We start from the raw sequence: 18154 nt of genomic DNA, 5'->3' as shown, positions 1-18154 counted from the left end.
AACATTATTCCACTTTACATCCAGAGATCTAAGTCTGACTACCTTTTATATTGATGTTTACATATAGGGTCATTCCATGTCAAGTGGGTCAAATTTCAGAAATTTGGGAAATCGCCCCCCCCTTGAAAAAATATATGTTATTGTACATGTAAAAACTAGAAACTGTGTAAAATTTGTGATCTGTTGCTTGAAAATAATTGACTGAGATACAGGCATTTGAGTTTCTTAAGTTAGCGAAAAGTTTTCGAAACAAATTATGTATCAATAATTTACATATGTTTTGTATGAAGTACTACCGGCAATCACTGGATAGGCCAAAATTTGGGTCTATATCTATTACTTTGTACATGTAGCTCCTAGAGCACTACAAAATCCAGAAATATACAATTACAGCAAATGTTTTTCGGTTTCATGGCCACTCACCTGTAATTCCAGATTGCAGATTGTAATCTACACAAAAAGTTCTTTAAGACTACCGTATTTGACCTGTATACCTTCACTAGAACAAAAATAAGATATCTGAAACTCAAGTAAATTATTGCTACATATTTTGTTTTGAAAACTTATCGGTAACTCATTAAACTCAAATGCCTGTATCTCAGTCAATTTTCAAGCCACAGACCACAAACTTTGCACAGTTTCTGGGTTTTACATGTTCAATAACATATATTTTTTCCAGATTTGTTCAACGGTGGTCAATTTCCCACCCCTGGCCCACTTGACATGGAATGATCCTATAGTTGTATTTTGAGGTGTCAAATCATTGATGCTATTTCACCGGTATATTCTGGACATGTCCTACGCTATTTGCCTTTTTACAAGTGATTAAACTACCATGGTAGTTTTAGAATACTATTTTATAAAGAAGAAAACAATGTTTTGCTTTCAATTGCTCTTGTATAAACGAAGACGCATATTTTTGGAGGAATATTACTGGCGTGAATTTGAAGCAGGTACTGGGTGGCCCACTTTCATTCTATCGTATTACAAAAACATGTAATTTTGTTGAAATATTACTGACAGTCTGACATAATTTGAATACAAGATTTAAATCTGAAAAATGGCACGGTGCACTTGTATTATTATGTAAAAATTTGAATATTTGTTGTCACATGATTTGCAATTGTGGTGTGATTCTGTCTGCTTAAATAACGATAAGAGTTATTCCCCTTTATTTTTGGTAAACTGTCAGACAAGAAAAATTTTGAAATAGCAACACTGGCCTGGATCTTCTGATAACCATCTTTTCTGAGTTTCCAAGATCAAGAATTTTATTTGTATTTTTCCAGTAAATGGTTCCCTTCTTATAATTACTAGTGATAATCTGCATTGGTCCCCCATTTGCATTTGCCATGACAAAATATGAAACACTTAAGCCAATTTGTTACATGAAAATAATTTAAGTAATTTCCTTTGATAATAGACTCAAAATGGACAAAAATTCTCAGGCATTTTAGGTTGGTTAAAAAAAACTGGCATATATATATGCGAATTAAAATGAAAAATTTGTTTTACATGACAGTATTTTTGTCATCTAATGAAATCTTTTTTTTTTGTTTGATAGGCACATTATAAAAATGCTGTATCAGAAGCAGAACTTGCCAAACTTAAAGCTAAGGTAAATACTGTTTTATTTATTATTATAAAATGATTGGAACCCTGCTTTAGTGCTTATAATTCCATCCTCCTATTACAACAGCTATTTAGAATATAGTTTAGAAATAACATGAGAACATAATAACAAGATACATATTAATTCCAAAGAAGATATAGTTTTGTATTAAAAACTTGATGGGTTTATTTATTAGTATATGCTTGACTGATTTTTAAGCCAGGGGATGCCATATTGAAAGATTTGGTAGCAATTATTTAAAGATACATTATGGGAGATTAGATAACGAGTTGGCAGTTAATTAGATAATGTAAAGGCAATTTGCTGAAAGTTTCAGTCAAATTAATCCACTATGAACCGAGAAATAAGCGATCAAAAGTTCCGCATAGCCTCGGTCATCATTACTAAAGTCGGTGCGACAAAAATCATAGTCTCATTATCCATTTAATCGTTAAATCGAGAAGGAAAGTTATGCAGCAAATCGGATCATAATCCAACAAATATCGCAGGCCAGCGTTGACACCGAGAGTTGATTATGGTCTTGTTTTGTTAATAAATGTCTAATTAATGGTTTATATAACATTTCAAGCCTAAAGAAAGACCTACAATAGGCAGATTTAGCTCTTGCATAATGTATGTTAAATTAACGGTGGCTTTTGAACTGGTGCTGTTTGAATTTTTATAAAAGTTTATCCCAGTAGCTGTTAAATTATTATCCAGCATAAAAAAAAAATTAGATTTGAATATTTAAATAGGCCCCATCCTTCCTCCCATCCCCATTTTTGCAGCCCATACACTGTTTAAGTTTTTTTTATGAAACTTTCTACATACATCAACTTATTATAGTTGTGCTTTTTTATAATAAGAACATTTCTTGACTGGTAAATGTTTTCTGTTTTTGTTCAGAAAAATTTGTCATGGAATGTTAGAGTTTTATTTAATTTTTCAGATGATTTTGTTAGAAAATGTTGAAGTACAGAAAAAACAGACAGACAAAAAAGTTGATGAACAAAGTTTACGGCTTCGAGAATTGGAAAAAGCCCTGGAAAGTAGCCGTAAAGAAATCTGTCAGTACCAGGTTAGCATTTTTATATTTCATGTTTGGAGTAGGCTAGTAGTATAAAGTAAGAACATTTTGTATTAGTCTTGGAATAACCTACTTCTGGTTTTTATGAGGCTTTGAATATAATATTACCCTTGAATCCATTACTTTGTACAATTCTGGTAAGCCCGCGCTGATATGCTTATGAAAAATAACTTACTCTAAGTATTATGATTAAGCTAGTCTATGATTATTTTGAATATGATATTATGAATAGAAAATGTTAAAGAAGCAAAAGACAATATGCACAATCACTATAATTTTTTTTTTTACCTATCGGAAGTAATGACTATAGTTGAATTGTCTCTTATTACATCATCCATTTTGTCTGTATTTAGAACAGTTTTCTTGCTAACATAATCAATGTTATATTTCTGGTGTTTCAGGATTTATTAGAAGATTCTCAGGGTCAATATATTGCCTTAGAAAAACAGATGAAAAATGACTGTATATCTTTAGAAAAAAAATATTACAAAGCTAAAAAACTTATAAAAGATTTTCAACAAAGGTAAGGTCACAGTTTGCTATAATATATTCCATTGGTGTTACTATCACCCTTTGGCCAGTCTCCTGTATAGGAAGGAGATAAATTAAGCATTTTGTAAATACAAGTCTATTTAGTGTAATGGATCAAACCATTTTGAATCAAAAATTGCATACAATATCCATCAATTAGATACCAGGATGGCATTACCAAGGTCTGTGGCCAGTGTTGCACAACTGTTTCTATGTTTTATCAGGAATGTTCAACTTTGACATAGTACAAGGATTATTGTAGACCAATGGATCAGGCTAGTAACACATCGTATGCCAATTCGGGAGGTGGACAACTTGATTACACTTGTCACAAATCATGTCAATATATCTATATTAAAATCTGTGATTTAATTGTTGTATTATTTTGATTTCAGAGAAAAAGATTTTATTCAGGAGCGTGAATCGTTACTTCAACAACAATCCGAAAAAGATCAACAATATAATGCACTAGTTAAATCTTTGAAAGATAGGGTAACGTAGTTATCTATACTAATATCTGTCGTTTGTTTGTCTGTCTGTCTGTTCAGGGATAGTGGCTAGACTAGAGCTGTCCCGAGGCTGCATGTTGGTGTATAGGGGTGACTTGGACTAGGGAGTAACATAGGCCGGGTGGGGTTGGACTACCACTTTTGGTTTCAGAGTTATGCTACTTTAAGTTCATGGCCGTACCTGTGCTACACCAGGTCAACCACCAGTTAATAATAAATTATAAGAGACTTACCGTCTCTCCTCCACCTATATGCTCATTGTCCTTTATCTAAAACTTTCTGTCCTCTTTCCTTGTTGATTGTGAGATCCAGAAGATTATAATAGAGTTAGTCTTGTATTTCTTATCCTGAATCAAACATATTTGAATAAGTACATCTTTGTTAATATCTTTTATGAATTAGAGACAAGAACCTAGTAGTAAATTTCTGTAATGCAGGCCCTAGCAAATAGAACATTTGGGTAAATTAATGAAAGCACATTCACCAAAATGGGAGATCATTCTATATTCTGTGTTCTCAATTTGTGGAAGATAGTCATTAGACTGTCTGTAGGGGTGATGATTTTCCGTTTCAGAAAATAGCAAATTCCGTTTTAAGTATTTTTAATTCCGTTATTTTCCGTTTCCGAGCTGACCATATTCCGTTTTTTCGAGATAAAATGTTATTTTATGAATAAATGAATAAAACATCTTAAAATGCCTTTTATTACAAAACGGATCATTTTAAACCAATGATAACAATGTTGAATTGTGAATGACTTGTAATGTTCAATGACTAGTTATTCTTTAAACCTGTTTCCCGAATTAAATAACAGAAAATTACATCTTGTGAGCTTGTTTCATCTTTTTAGCAGACAAAGCCATTTTTCTCAGCTGCTGGTTGTCGTCACGATTTATCCAGACATCTTCGTAGTTACTACCGTTTCTTCGAGAATAAGGGCTGGATTCACAAGGCTACGGTATATTTGTGATGTCACGTGGTTAATGCGGATAAACACGAGTCACGAGCCCGGCAGTAAAATAAGAAGTAAATGAAACGATTTTTACTTTTATGAAGTGACAGAAGTTTTTTTTAAGACATATATATACATTACAATGTTTAATTCAAGTTCAACTACAGAGTAATTGTATACAGGGATACATAAAAGACGGGTTTTCATTTCGATTAAATTTATGATTCCTAAATGATGAAATGAAAGTAGCTAAATACTAAAATAGACAGTAACAAAACCACGCGATATCATTCAATATTTCCGATTTTTATGAATAAAAATATGAAATACTTGGATAACTGCAAAATTGGTTTGAGTTTGTGTTTAGTATCAGCAAATATCGGCTTTTCCATCTTTTTCCGTGTGAGATTTCAAATTCTGTTTTGAGTGGACAATTCCGCGATTTCCGCGTTTTTTCAGGATCACGGAAAATCATCACCCCTATGCCTGTGATGGTTCATGAAGTAGATATTTTGAGCATTATTTTATATTGTATTATTTATTTTAGATATTTGAATTAGAGAAAGATTTAACGACAGCTCAGACAGCTGCTGGGTTACCTGTTAATCTACAGTCAGGAAATGACAAGATAAATAAATTAGATGTAATACCTGTATCCAAGCCAGTCAAACCTCTTGTTAAAACAACATCTACAGGTAATAGACCAATCAAACATCTAATTACATCTACAAAATCTACAGGTATTAAATCAATCAGCAGTTCCTATAGGTATTAAATCAATCAAATCTATTGTTTAAAGAAATCTGTCAATACAGTGAATCGAACCAATGAAACTTAATGATATATACCTACAGGTACTAAATAGATTGTGGCAAAAGTGCAAATAAAATTTTAATCATGTTATTTTAGAAGATGCAATATCACCTGTTGGAAGTGTATCCGAGGTTTCATCTGGTTCAGAAATATTTGGTTCAGATCCAATCCTTACACCTGGTGGGTATATTATAATTTTTATCGACATATTCTTTTTCAATATTGAATATAATTTGATGTTTGCCATCTCTTTCAGCTTAATTAAAGTACTTAAAAAAATCCAAAGAAAATATTAAAAAAAACAGCAGTTTATTGTGTTGTTTCTTTTTTGAAATTCATGAAATCAATGTCATTTTTTTAGAATACATTTAACATTTTTAATTTTGTAACATGTTTCATGCATAGAAGTTTTCAACTTTTGAAATGAGAGCTGAAATGTATATCTCTGGTTTCTTGAGAGGGATCACGGTGGATAAGTTGGTAAGACGCTGGCTAGCTAGCCTGGAGGTCGGTTGTTCTATCCCTGCATTGGGTGAGAAAGTTCATCCAGATTTTCCGGCGTGGTTTCCCCTTGTCAGTGAAGCAGGACGGATGGCCTGACAAGGACAGCTGTCTAGTCGTTTGGATGGGACGAAAAACCAAGGTCCCGTGTACACATTGGCGTGCATGTAAAATATCTTCATTAGCCCAGTTCGGAGCAGAATAGTAGGACGTTAAACCCCATTTCATTTCTGGTTTCTTAAAGAGAACTTGCAGTTACATGTCCTAACCAAGTTTTATTGACGATAAAGATTTTATTTTCATTTATAGATGTTGAATCACCAAAGACTCCACCATTTGTAAATAATAAATCAAAAGAAGAGTTTGAAGAAGTACCGAGTACACCTTTATTAGATACTACAGCAAGTAAAGCTAAAGCTGCCTTGGCTAATAGTTCCAGACGACCTCCAACTAAACGCTCTAAGGTAAATAAATATTCAGACCAATATCAAATTGTTGTCTCGTTACAAATATATCAGGGTTAAAAGGAATACAGGAAGAGTGTTATTTTTGTGTCAGTTTCTATTAGTCAGTGGTTTTGAAGGTGTCACAGTGTTAATTGTTTGCGGAAGAAATCAGTTGTCAGTGGTGCTGGTTAATATATTCTAGATGTATACACCACATTGTTTCAAAATTTAGTTTTTTTATGTTTATGGGTCTATGTTTTATGATTTTATCTTTCTTTACATTATGGTTATCTTGTTTTGTGATCTTTCATGATTGTTTTTCATGATTCTATATTTTATGGTATATTTCAGTCTACTGATAGTGAGTTAGATGGAGTTAATAATACTGGTGTTATTAAAGAAGACACAGAAAGTCGACAAGAATCTGAGAGTGGCCTTGAAACCTGGATCAAACATGACAGGTAATTATCTGTTTATTTAGATCGATGTATCCATTAGGTACCAGATATTAACATTTCACAAAAAAAAGAAAATAGCAGTATTTGCTGTGGCAAGTAGAAGGGTCCTCACAATGTCATAGTATGAAAACAAAAGCTATATCTACCTTGACTGTGTTAGCTGATGTCAGATTTAAAATGACAGACCACTGTGATTTGAGAACAAAAATAAGTGTTGATTTAATTAACTTTGATATGTTGTTTTTGCATTGCAAAGTTGGTATACATCCACATTTAAATTTTTTTTAGAGCCACAGATTTTGTGTCCAACAGTCAACTTCCACTTAATCTTTGAAAACGAAAATTTTGTCAGATAGAGTTTGTCCTATCACTTATTCTTTTGAAATAAACACAATTCAATAGTTGATTTTGACACAGGTAAAGAGTTGTAGCTTCTTTAATATTATATCATATGGATAACATCAAAGATATTTTGGTCAATATCCTTTGTTGGTCAGATTCATTAATTTGTAACAAAGTCTTTGATTGGTGCATTTAGAGGGAGCACTATGTTACTGTATTCAGGTACAGCAATGTAGGCTAACACAGTCCTAGTTTCTGACTGTTTTAATTTCCTATCTTATGATATACATGTACCTAGAAACAACTAATAGTTTAGAATTTATAGTCTAGGCTAACATCTATTATTAACTCTGGAAATGTTTTAAAATAAACACACAACACAACACAAATCATAAATTCTGTTGTGTTTTGTATTGTATTGTGTGCTCAATCGCTAAATGCCACTTAAGGATTATCTGGAAATGTTATTTTTACTTTTTTTAAAAATTTGAAACTGTGATAACATTGATTAGATCAGCATATAATAAATCTGTTCTTTACGGTTTATTTCTCATTGCTGGCTCTTAGAATACCTTCTTTTATTAATATGTAAGTACAAGTAGAGTAAATTGTATCTCATCATCACCAAATTCTTGTCTTGTCAGCTTAAATCCATCTTTTGCACGAAATCAGATAGGTTGGGTGGGCAAGTGATATCAGACAGGTTTGGTGGGCAAGTGATATCTGACAGTTCTGGTGGTCATTTGAAATCAGATAGGTCGGGTGGACAAGTGATATCAGAATGTTTGGGTGGGCAAGTGATATCAGACAGTTTGGGTGGACATATCAGATAGGGTGGGTGGGCAAGTGATATCAGACAGTATGGGTTGGCAAGTGATGTCTGGATGGTTGGGTGAACAAGTGAAATTATAGAAGTTAGATAGTGTACATGACAAGGATTGTTTGTTTTCCCAGGTTCACCAGTTTTTTCTCACAGCTAATCTGTGAAAATGGAAGTTTATGCATTTTCTTGACAGACAAGATGTCACTTCTTTAATTTACCTCATACCAATCTCTCATATACCATGCTCTGTAACATAGCATTACTACCCTTGATTCAATACATTCCTTATTGAGCCAAGGATAGTAATGATATGAGAATGGGCTACATGATATGTAAAGATGATGATGTACACACACTAATTTATTGATGCCAGCTTATTATTTATTTAATCATTCTTTTGAGCTAAGTTATTCATTACTGAATATTCTGATATTCTTTCCTAGATATATTCACATATCATTCATTTGTTAATTTTACACATCAACCATTACTTCAATTCATTCATATATCCAGTTATTCATTTGTCAATCTATCATTTATTCCTTTCGTCATGATCATCATCCTTGGTATTAATATCAGGACTGAGAGCAAGTTAAAATTTCCTTTAACTGGTTAACATGTTAAAATTTTTAAGTTAACGAGTTAATGATTAAATTATCAAAGCTCCAAAATCATGGCCTGTTTCGTATTCAGCCCATTTCAGAGAGTAAAAATACCTTATTCTTGATCATTATTTTTATTCTGGATTTAGGTTGCTTTTTGACAGGAAAACATTTTTAAAATGATCAAATTTGGTGCCTTCTACCTTGACCCTTGATTCCAAGTGGGAGACGGGAATTTTTTCTATGAATGATTTTTGTCATGAATTAGGCCCTTTCACTGGTCTTCAATACTATTATTTTCCAGCCGAATATGAAGTCACAGAGTGATAACGTGTTAATTCATTTCTATTAACGTGTTAATCTCATTTATACGTTAACCAGTTAATAAGTTAACTACTCTCAGCCCTAATTAATATCTTTATGAATTATTTTTTAAGATATTTTATTTTATCCATAAAATATACGTATTTCTGACTTTGATTTATAACCAATCCACAATCTTTCTATTTATTTAATTTTTTGAGTGAATTATTCAATGTGCTAAGAATTGAGTTTGCTTAAAGAAAAATGTAATTGTTTTTTTAAGAAGAAGAAATTAAATCTTAACAGGAGCAGTTTTTTTGCTAACTTAAAAAAATAAGCAACATCTATATTCTAATCTTAGCTTAGAGTACACAAATGACAAAACTAGTTGTAAAATACAAAATGTCCATTTTAAATGTTAATTTCTGAATAAACAAATTTTATGAATAAAATCATTACCCTGGTTTGATTAGAAAATCAACAAAAAGGCAAAAATAGATAAAACATTATTTTGAACTTTTGAAGAATAATAATGAATGATTAAGAACAGCTCTGAGTCTGATAGATATAACATAATGCTTTGTGATGAATAATGAATGATTAACAACAGCCAGGAGTCTAATAGATATAACATAAGACAATACTATGTGATGAATAATGAATGATTAAAAACAGCTCTAATAGAATAAAATACTGTGTGAAGAATAATAAATGATTACAAACAGCTCTGATAGAATAAAATACTGCATGATGAATAAAATAAAATATTGTGTGATGAATAATGAATGATTAAAAATAGCTTTGATACAATAAAATACTGTGATGAATAGTTCTAGCAAGATGGTGATCTTTTATAATCAGATGATGATATGTTTGCATCAGAAAGCTTTACAAATTTTGGATATCGAAAAACTAAGTAAAATTTGTAATTTTGTTTCTTTCCAATTTAGCGACAGTACTGTTAGAAAAAGTAATAATAAAAAACGAAGAGGTCAACCTTCCTCTAGTAATATGATGCCCTCGTCCCCTCCCCCTCCTCCTCCTCCTACACAACATCCACCACCCCTTAGTGGTGAGGGTGATAATGATAGTGTTTCCACGAATAGTCACTCTAGGTAATGTTATATTTTTAGTCTTTAGCATGCTTTTTAGAATTAATATTTAATTACTAACTTATGGTTTGCTTGCAAGGTTTCTGTTCATGACAGGTTCAGTTCTACTTCATGTTGAAATAGGTTAAGGGGGGGGGGGTTGGATGGCCGAACAGTTAGCACGTGCGCGTTGTATCTCTGGCATTGAGTCAACTGGTCGGGTTTCGATTCCCCGGTTGTACACTACAAGGAGTAGGGTCACCTGTCCAACCTCATGGGTTTTCTCCGGGTCCTCCAGTTTCCTCCCACTGCTAAAGACCCCCCTACCCGCAAGCGAATTATTGAAATAAAATTGAACCATGTGTAGTCCCGAAGTGACCTAGTTTGTGTCAAGTGGACGTTAAACCCCATTTCTCTCTCTTTGAAATACGTAAGCCTACACACCCCAAAGCTGTATAAGCTTCCTGTTTTAGATATAGAATTATTATTACTTGGTTTCATTATATTTTCAATCTGACTTAATCCTACTCCGGTAAGAACTGTACCTTTTGTGCAGTGGTGGGTTTTACCATCCAGATTGGCAGGTGATGCATTTGATATATCATGGACAATTGTGGAAAATTCCACTGAAAATCTGATTTTTATTTCCTTGTTCAAGTTGTATATTGACATTGTGGGTTTTTTTTAACTTAAAAGTTATATTTTGTGAAGCGGGGGGGGGGGGGGTCTAGTTGCATTTTATATTTATTTAGTTATACTGTAGTTTATTTGTTTTGTTTATGTCTTATATATGTGTTATATATTGTGTTTTATAATGTGTTTGTTTAGTTATGTTTTATATTTTGTGTTTAGTTAGGTTTTGAATCATATCATATCTTGTCATTGAATTCATCAATCTATCAACTTTCAATCATTTCATTAGTATCATGAATGCAACATTCTCATCCATTTGAATGGTTGTTGAAACCCTCACTGAGTTTCACTTAACACCAACCCAATATACTATGTGTGAAATATCTGAATGTTTAAATATATTTTCACAACATTAAATCCACTAAGTAATGAATTAATTGAATGATACTACATGTACCTATTCATTGACAAAACTGCTGACATAGGACTGCATGAGGTATTTGCATGTGGAAAGGAAAACTTTATATAAATGATCTGGGCGGGCATTTGCTCAGTGTGATCTAATTTGTTGGCTTCCCATCCCCCACCTCCAAAGAAACATTCCTGGATCCAGGCATAAATGTATTTATATCTCAAAATACTGATAAGCATTTCATGGATTAATGGTATTTTATGAGGGTTGCAGGCTGCAACATGTTTGTTTAGAAAAAGAAATCAGTATTCACTTTAAAAATGTTAATCCTACAGGGTAATTGACATACAGTACTAAGAAATATTTAAAATACTTTGTTGTTATTTAAATCTATTGTTACAAACTAGTAAGATCTGCTTATATGATTGGCACTCTTTATATTGATGAAGGAAAGTAATTCTTATAAATTCTGTGATATTTCTTTATTTAGACAGGAAAGTCAGTCAGATACCTCCTCTTCTGTATCACAGACCTCATATGATCCACATAGACCACAATTTCGTGGTTTGGATTCAGAAATTCCTGCTTCAACAGATGTAAATGAAGATTCAGGGGCCATAACCTTGGTTTCAGCTAAACCTGCCAAAGGTATGTTTTTATACTCTGCTTATATTGTTCTTTTACAAAATGTTTGTTGCATCTAGATTTGATTAATTTTAAAGATTTTTAATATTTTGATTTATTTGCCTCTTAGTTTTAATATCTTTTTTTCATATTTTAACCAGTTCTGTATATGCATGAATTCTTTGTTTATCTATCTATTACATGTATGTGTACCATCTTAAAGTCATCCATTTTAAACACAATGTTAAAATATCTTGTAATTCTGAAAATGTAAAGTAATATGTAGCTTCACATCTAATGACCTTGAAAGAATTAATTACCAAAATTGTTATTTTAATATTACCTTTTATTAATGATACATATTTTTTTCTACAAAGAAAAAGAAAAAATGATGCATGAAAAAGATACATACCATTCCTGAACTCTTTGTTTATGGAAATATATAATTTATTGTTGGACGCTATGTTTATATTTGTATTATTCCTTATTCCTACTAATTAATTAATTTAAAAAATTTATTCTTTACTTTGACTCCTATAAATATTAATTATCATCCATATTGCCTATTGAGTTACAAATTTCATTAATTCATTTGTCAAAAGGCTTGTGTTACTTAATTTAAAATATCACATCAACTAGCTTGCAATCATAACATTTCAATATAAAAAATTGAGAAGTTTTCAATGAATAATACATCTGATATCTTGGGCAAAGGTTTCATTATATAGTCTACATATTAATCATTCTTGTTTAATTACTGTATATAACATTATTATATAATATATTCATCCCTAATATTCATCAATAAGATAGTAAAATACTAATTAGAATCAAATTCTAAATGAAGACCTTGATGTACATGTAGATCTCTGGTTTTTATATAATAGTCCTCCCAAATAAAATAGTAAAATACTAATTAGAATTATATTCTAAAAAAAACAAATGAGGTAGATTTATTATTATTATGAAATTCAGTTTTCACTTGCTCTGAATAATTCATCCATAAGATTTATATTCATTTTGGAATACTATTTTTAAATGGAAAAAAAAAAATAGGTTGGACTTTGATGTAGATCTATATAGAAATATAGAGCATGATTGATATTGATAGAGGACATTAAAGTATTAAGTGTAATTTGATAAAGCTGGAAACATATCTGACTCTTGAGTTGTTCATATCGATTTACATGACAATATGAAATCATTTTATATTTGATTTATATAGTACAAAATTCAACTTCTAAATATAACAATAAATGTATGGGATATGATTTATGTTTATTATTACATAACACTTATATTTAGGGGATTTGTATAAATAAGGATCAACAAGCCAGATTGTTCAGATTTATTGTCAAAATTAAACAATAATTAGGCTGACCTTAAAAATATCTTTGTTTCGCCTAACGCGACCGACTAACTAAAACCACCCCCGACTTAAATTATTTTATTGCACTTTTCCGCGATCTTTTTATTTTATTTTGTGTGTCAACCTGAAATATATCACGAGAGTTATTTCCCTTTATTATGGCTATGGTTTGATTCATTATTGAAACTGGTTGATCAAGACGAAAGCGTCATAGGTGTCGCTTCTCAACAAAATGGTTGCAGACGAAAGCACGTCCATTCCCACGAAATGATTCTGCCTCTATGTCTGTGGGGCGTCGTTTTAAACATGACGACGATATTTTCAATATCCGTTTTCGAGAAAAATAAAGGCACAACCCGCACGATCGTTAAAAACGTGTTGAGGGAGTTTCAAACGTGAGTTTGTCGCAATTTGTGTGCGAGTCGTGCATCAAGAAAAATCCCGATGCCGATGTCATTGATTTGTTTGCCAATAAAAGAAGACGAATGTTTGCACCCGGAAAATTATCAAGCTGTCAAATTAGCTCTTAAAAAAAAAATCTGAAAAAACCCCGACCTACCGACCCTTCTCCTCGATTGTGGGTCGGGTTTGGTGAAACAAAGATATTTTTAAGGTCAGCCTTACACATTCCAGTAGTAAATAAACAATATAGATCAGAGAATTGGTGCCTAGGGACCAGTTTCACAAAATGTATGTGTAACACATTAATTAAAAATTTTATTAGACAGCTTTACTGAACCTCAAAAATTAATTGAAATTGATTAAATTTATAGAAATTTAAATTTGCTGCAATTGAAATGATAAAGTACCCATTTGAATAATTTGAGATTGCGTGTATGTTATAAACATACCTTTAAAATAGCTAAACCTCTCAAATGTAGGTGAAAATAAAGTGTTTTATTGATTACTGATGACAGGACAATATCTATAAGCTTACCTGTTTCAAAATATTAAGCTGTAACATAACTGAATATTTACTTGATCAATGACATAAAAAATTTAATGTGGACGGATACACACTTCACAAAGGAAATCAACTAAACTTAATTTAATTTTAATTGACACTTTTATTTTTTGGTCAAATCAAAAAGGTCTTGAACAGCTGTGTAATTGAGTTTTATCCTGGCTTGTTGTCTCTTTAATCTATAGAATAATTGTTATTCACAACCCCGTCTCTATCCCCTACTTCAGATTTGCATGACAATATTTTTATCAGTTTTATTACCTATATTATGTAAACAGGTTTCGGAATACCCAAATTTAATATGAAACCAAAACAACCCGGTTCAACAAACAGCAGTACAAGTAGTATCGTACTTTTATCCAATCGACGCTTAGATTCTAATGATTCTTTAACTGACTCAGGGGGAATAACTCTTATATCACGGACACCAATTGATACAGGTTATGATGGTAAGTTTCACAACACAGCACATAAACTATGTAACAACATGTTATGTCAAGACACATTTTATTTGATTGTAACCGTATTACCCTTCTACTCAACATTCTTGTTCACATTCTCTGAATTCATAATTCAGAATTTCCTATTTAAACCTTTGATGGTCCCTTTACAAAATAAAGAAAATGTTACGAACCCGACCTTGTTGGCTTTTTCCAGATGCTAGAGTTTACCAGTTTCCACAAACTCCATATTTTAGTCCCAAATGAACTATTAAATCCCCCAGAAAAAAATGAACTCCATTTCGTCAAATCAAAGGAAATATGCTTGGGAGTTCTGTTCTATGAATAATTGTTATGGAAGTTCCACTCAATTTAATCTAGAAAATGCAACTGGCAATTTCACTTAACAAGTGAATATAATCAGCAATCACTTCCTCCTAAAGATGCATTATGTAAGATTTAGATAAAGAGCTGGTCTTTCTTGCTATAATAGTTCAAAAATAGATACCCGGTAATTCAAAATTAATATATCGAAAATTTCATTCAAATTACTTTATTCTGAGTGATGTTATCATTGTTTGAAGTATTGACATAGATAGTTTATTATCGTAGCAATGTTACTTGTTAATGAAGACTCAGCCTTGCTTCTCCATTTTTATACACCCTCATTGAAATTGCTTGTGGGCGCTCTAGAGGCTAAAGTTAATATCCTATTGACTTTAAATTTATATACAGTGTTTAAGGTCATGAGAAGCCTATTGATTTTCAACGATATCCAATAATTACTGCTAGAGTTATGGCCCTTGATCACTTTAAAAATTCTTGTGGACACTCTAGAGGCTAAAGTTAATATTCGATTGACTGTAAATTTATACACAGTGTTCAAGGTTGTGAGACAAGAAATCCTTTTGATTTTCAACGATTTCCGATAATTACTGCCAATGTTACGGCCCAGGATATTAAATTTATGTTTTGTATGATAAACTTAGGTATAGGGCAGAACTAGAAGCCAAACAAATTCTAATAATTTCGGATAATTACTGAATGGGTTGTTACTTGTAATCAGATTTTGGTGTGTTGTAAATGTTTTCGTTACTGACAAAAGAAAAAATATGCGGCAACCCTTGTTGACTGCCCAGGCGACTTAGCTGCTATTTTGAATTAAATCATTAAAAATGGCCATTGTATTTCAATCTGTTTACATCTGAGCCATCCGATGATGTAAATAGATGATTATAGGCTTGTCATGTGAATAAATCCCTAAATGATAATTTATATAACTCCTAAAGTCCAGACAAAACCTGCAAAAGGCAAATTTTGCTCTTACATAATGCATCTTTAACTAACAGATATAATTGGTAATTCAATTACACAATAACCCAGTGAATATGATTGGTAATTCAGTTGCACAATAACCCACTGAATATAATTGGTAATTACACAATAACCTCAGGAATAAATTGGGCCTACCAGTTTGCTTAACTTACGGATTTTGACGGTTCCATTTTGCTCAGCCTTCAGAATATAATTACTGGTATCAATTCCATTTCGCTTAACCCATAGAATATGATTGACAACATGGCAAAGACTTTGGTGGATTTTAAAGGGATATTTAGCTTTATTTCACCGATTGCAAAATATTCACATTCAAGTGTTCAGTAGTATTTTTGTGTTGTCCCTATTTTGCATGATTTGCTATTGTTTGTTTATGAATGATGCTATATTAATAGAATGATTACTAACTTTGCATGCTTTTGAATATAGTTTTTTATTTTGTGTTTTACATCATTGATTGCTTTTATGAAATGATTGTTTTGCTTCAATAGCTTTGAAACTTTTGCATAGATTTGAACTTGGTTGTCTGTTTTTGCACTATTGGTTGCTATGCTATATTCTATATACATACAGGACTTGAAGTATGAGTTGTTAATCCACCCAAATTTAAATCATAGATAATAAAACTTGACGAATTGATGTATCAGACTGAGTGAAGTCCTGAATTAGATTTATAGATTTATACAGGGCATATAAGATCATATAGTAAATTATTTTTTGTACACACACACATTCAGTGTCTTAAAATTTGTTACGTGTACATACTCTTCTGTTTCTCATTATTTGTTCTATTAATAATATTGTTTTCATTATCTATTAGTAACAAGTTCTACAAGTGACATCTCATCTTCTATGATGGTGTCAGAATTTGATGAAGATGGTGCCAAATCTACTTTCACTTTAAATATATCAGGAACACCTGCAGCAGAGGTAGGATTTTATTTATTTCATGGCAATGACATTGGGCATTTCTTGGAAGAAAAGGAGGGGTGAGGCATTGTACTCTCGAAAAGAATATCGTAGGTTCAAAGACTGGCGTGGGAAGAGAAAAAGCTTCAAGATCTTTAAGCTCATTCTTTGCTGTCAGGGACAGATCAGAAAAGTGTATCTTGTCATGTTCAACAGAGAGTACAAAAAAAAGGATGAGGTTGACCTTTGTACTGATTGGTGTGCATAGTTGGAAATCGAAAAAAAAAAAAGAGTAGGCTACAGCACCATTGTCACTGTCCAAACAACAATCTTCTCCCTGTCAGTGCACAAGTATCCAAAAACTCAAATTAACATTGATCTCAAAATGAGGAAAGTATTGTGTTAATGAGATATTAAATTCCATTCCATCATATTTTGTTACATCATAAAGTTACTGGTGCAATTACATAGATCAGTATAATAGAAATCAAATAATAGTGATAGTTTCATGGTGATATAGATATAAATGATATTTTTCAGGAGAATTTATCACCGAACAAAAGAAATTTGAATCAATTTCAGTCTTGTCCTATACCAGACTGGACAACAGAACATGTGTGTCACTGGTTAATTGCACTAGAATTAGAGAAATATACAACAGTTTTTCGTGATAAAAATATAACCGGCTTACAGCTACTTGCTATTGATGGTTCTAAATTAAAGGTTAGTAAATTACTGTTTATTAAAACTACAGATGATATAAAAAAGAACTGTCTAATCTGTCTTCAAATATGGTCAACATTAAATTAGACAAATATAAGTTATTCTATAATGACAACATTTATTATCTTACCCCTGCATTGGCCGAGAAAGTTCATTGGGATTTTCCGGCTTTGTTCCCCCTTGTCAATGGTGCAGGACAGAGGGCCTGGCAAGGGACAACGTATAGTCGTTTAGATGGGACGAAAAACCAAGGTCCCTGTCTACACATTGGTGTGCACGAAAAGATCCCTTGGCAGTTGAAATTCAATATAAGTAGGCCATAGTACCGCTGTCTGGGCAAAAATTTCCCTCATACATGTAGTAGACTGTATGGTGCCTGTCTTCATTAGCCCAATCAGTGCAGAACAGTAGGATTTTATAAACCCCATTACATTTCTTTAACAGTATATTGTTTAGGTTAGTGGAACGAAAAATCCTATTGAATTTCATTGATTTATGATAATAACTTCCAGAGTTAATACCCGTTAGTTATTGGTTATCATTCAATCTGTTCTGAAATTCATATGCATTGTTCAATCTTGTGAATCACAGAATCCTATTGAATTTCAATTACTTCTAAGGTTATGGCCCTTGTGCTATGAACACTCTATAGTGACAAAAGTAATTATCTATCTT

General features: G+C 32.0%; 1 protein-coding gene across 3 annotated transcripts in view; it reads left to right on the top strand.

Annotated features, from left to right (window-relative positions):
* The window catches only part of LOC126832716 (neurabin-1), a 59006-nt gene that overhangs the window by 34884 nt on the left and 5968 nt on the right, over positions 1-18154 (top strand). For 2 of the 3 annotated variants that reach the window (XM_050563583.2, XM_050563585.2), the window contains 13 exons: positions 1565-1618; positions 2562-2690; positions 3101-3222; positions 3626-3722; positions 5239-5386; positions 5601-5684; positions 6315-6469; positions 6803-6912; positions 9930-10094; positions 11606-11763; positions 14351-14521; positions 16668-16777; positions 17297-17479. In XM_050563583.2, coding sequence (XP_050419540.1) covers positions 1565-1618; positions 2562-2690; positions 3101-3222; positions 3626-3722; positions 5239-5386; positions 5601-5684; positions 6315-6469; positions 6803-6912; positions 9930-10094; positions 11606-11763; positions 14351-14521; positions 16668-16777; positions 17297-17479 — 1686 coding nt within the window. The remainder of the gene's footprint in view (positions 1-1564; positions 1619-2561; positions 2691-3100; positions 3223-3625; positions 3723-5238; positions 5387-5600; positions 5685-6314; positions 6470-6802; positions 6913-9929; positions 10095-11605; positions 11764-14350; positions 14522-16667; positions 16778-17296; positions 17480-18154) is intronic. The other variant, XM_050563584.2, reaches the window with a different exon arrangement.

Source organism: Patella vulgata, chromosome 9, assembly GCF_932274485.2.
Source record: "Patella vulgata chromosome 9, xgPatVulg1.2, whole genome shotgun sequence".
NCBI classification, from domain to species: Eukaryota; Metazoa; Mollusca; class Gastropoda; family Patellidae; genus Patella; species Patella vulgata.
The sequence above is the reverse complement of the archived record's forward strand: the minus strand, read 5'-3'. Positions and strand labels throughout refer to the sequence as shown.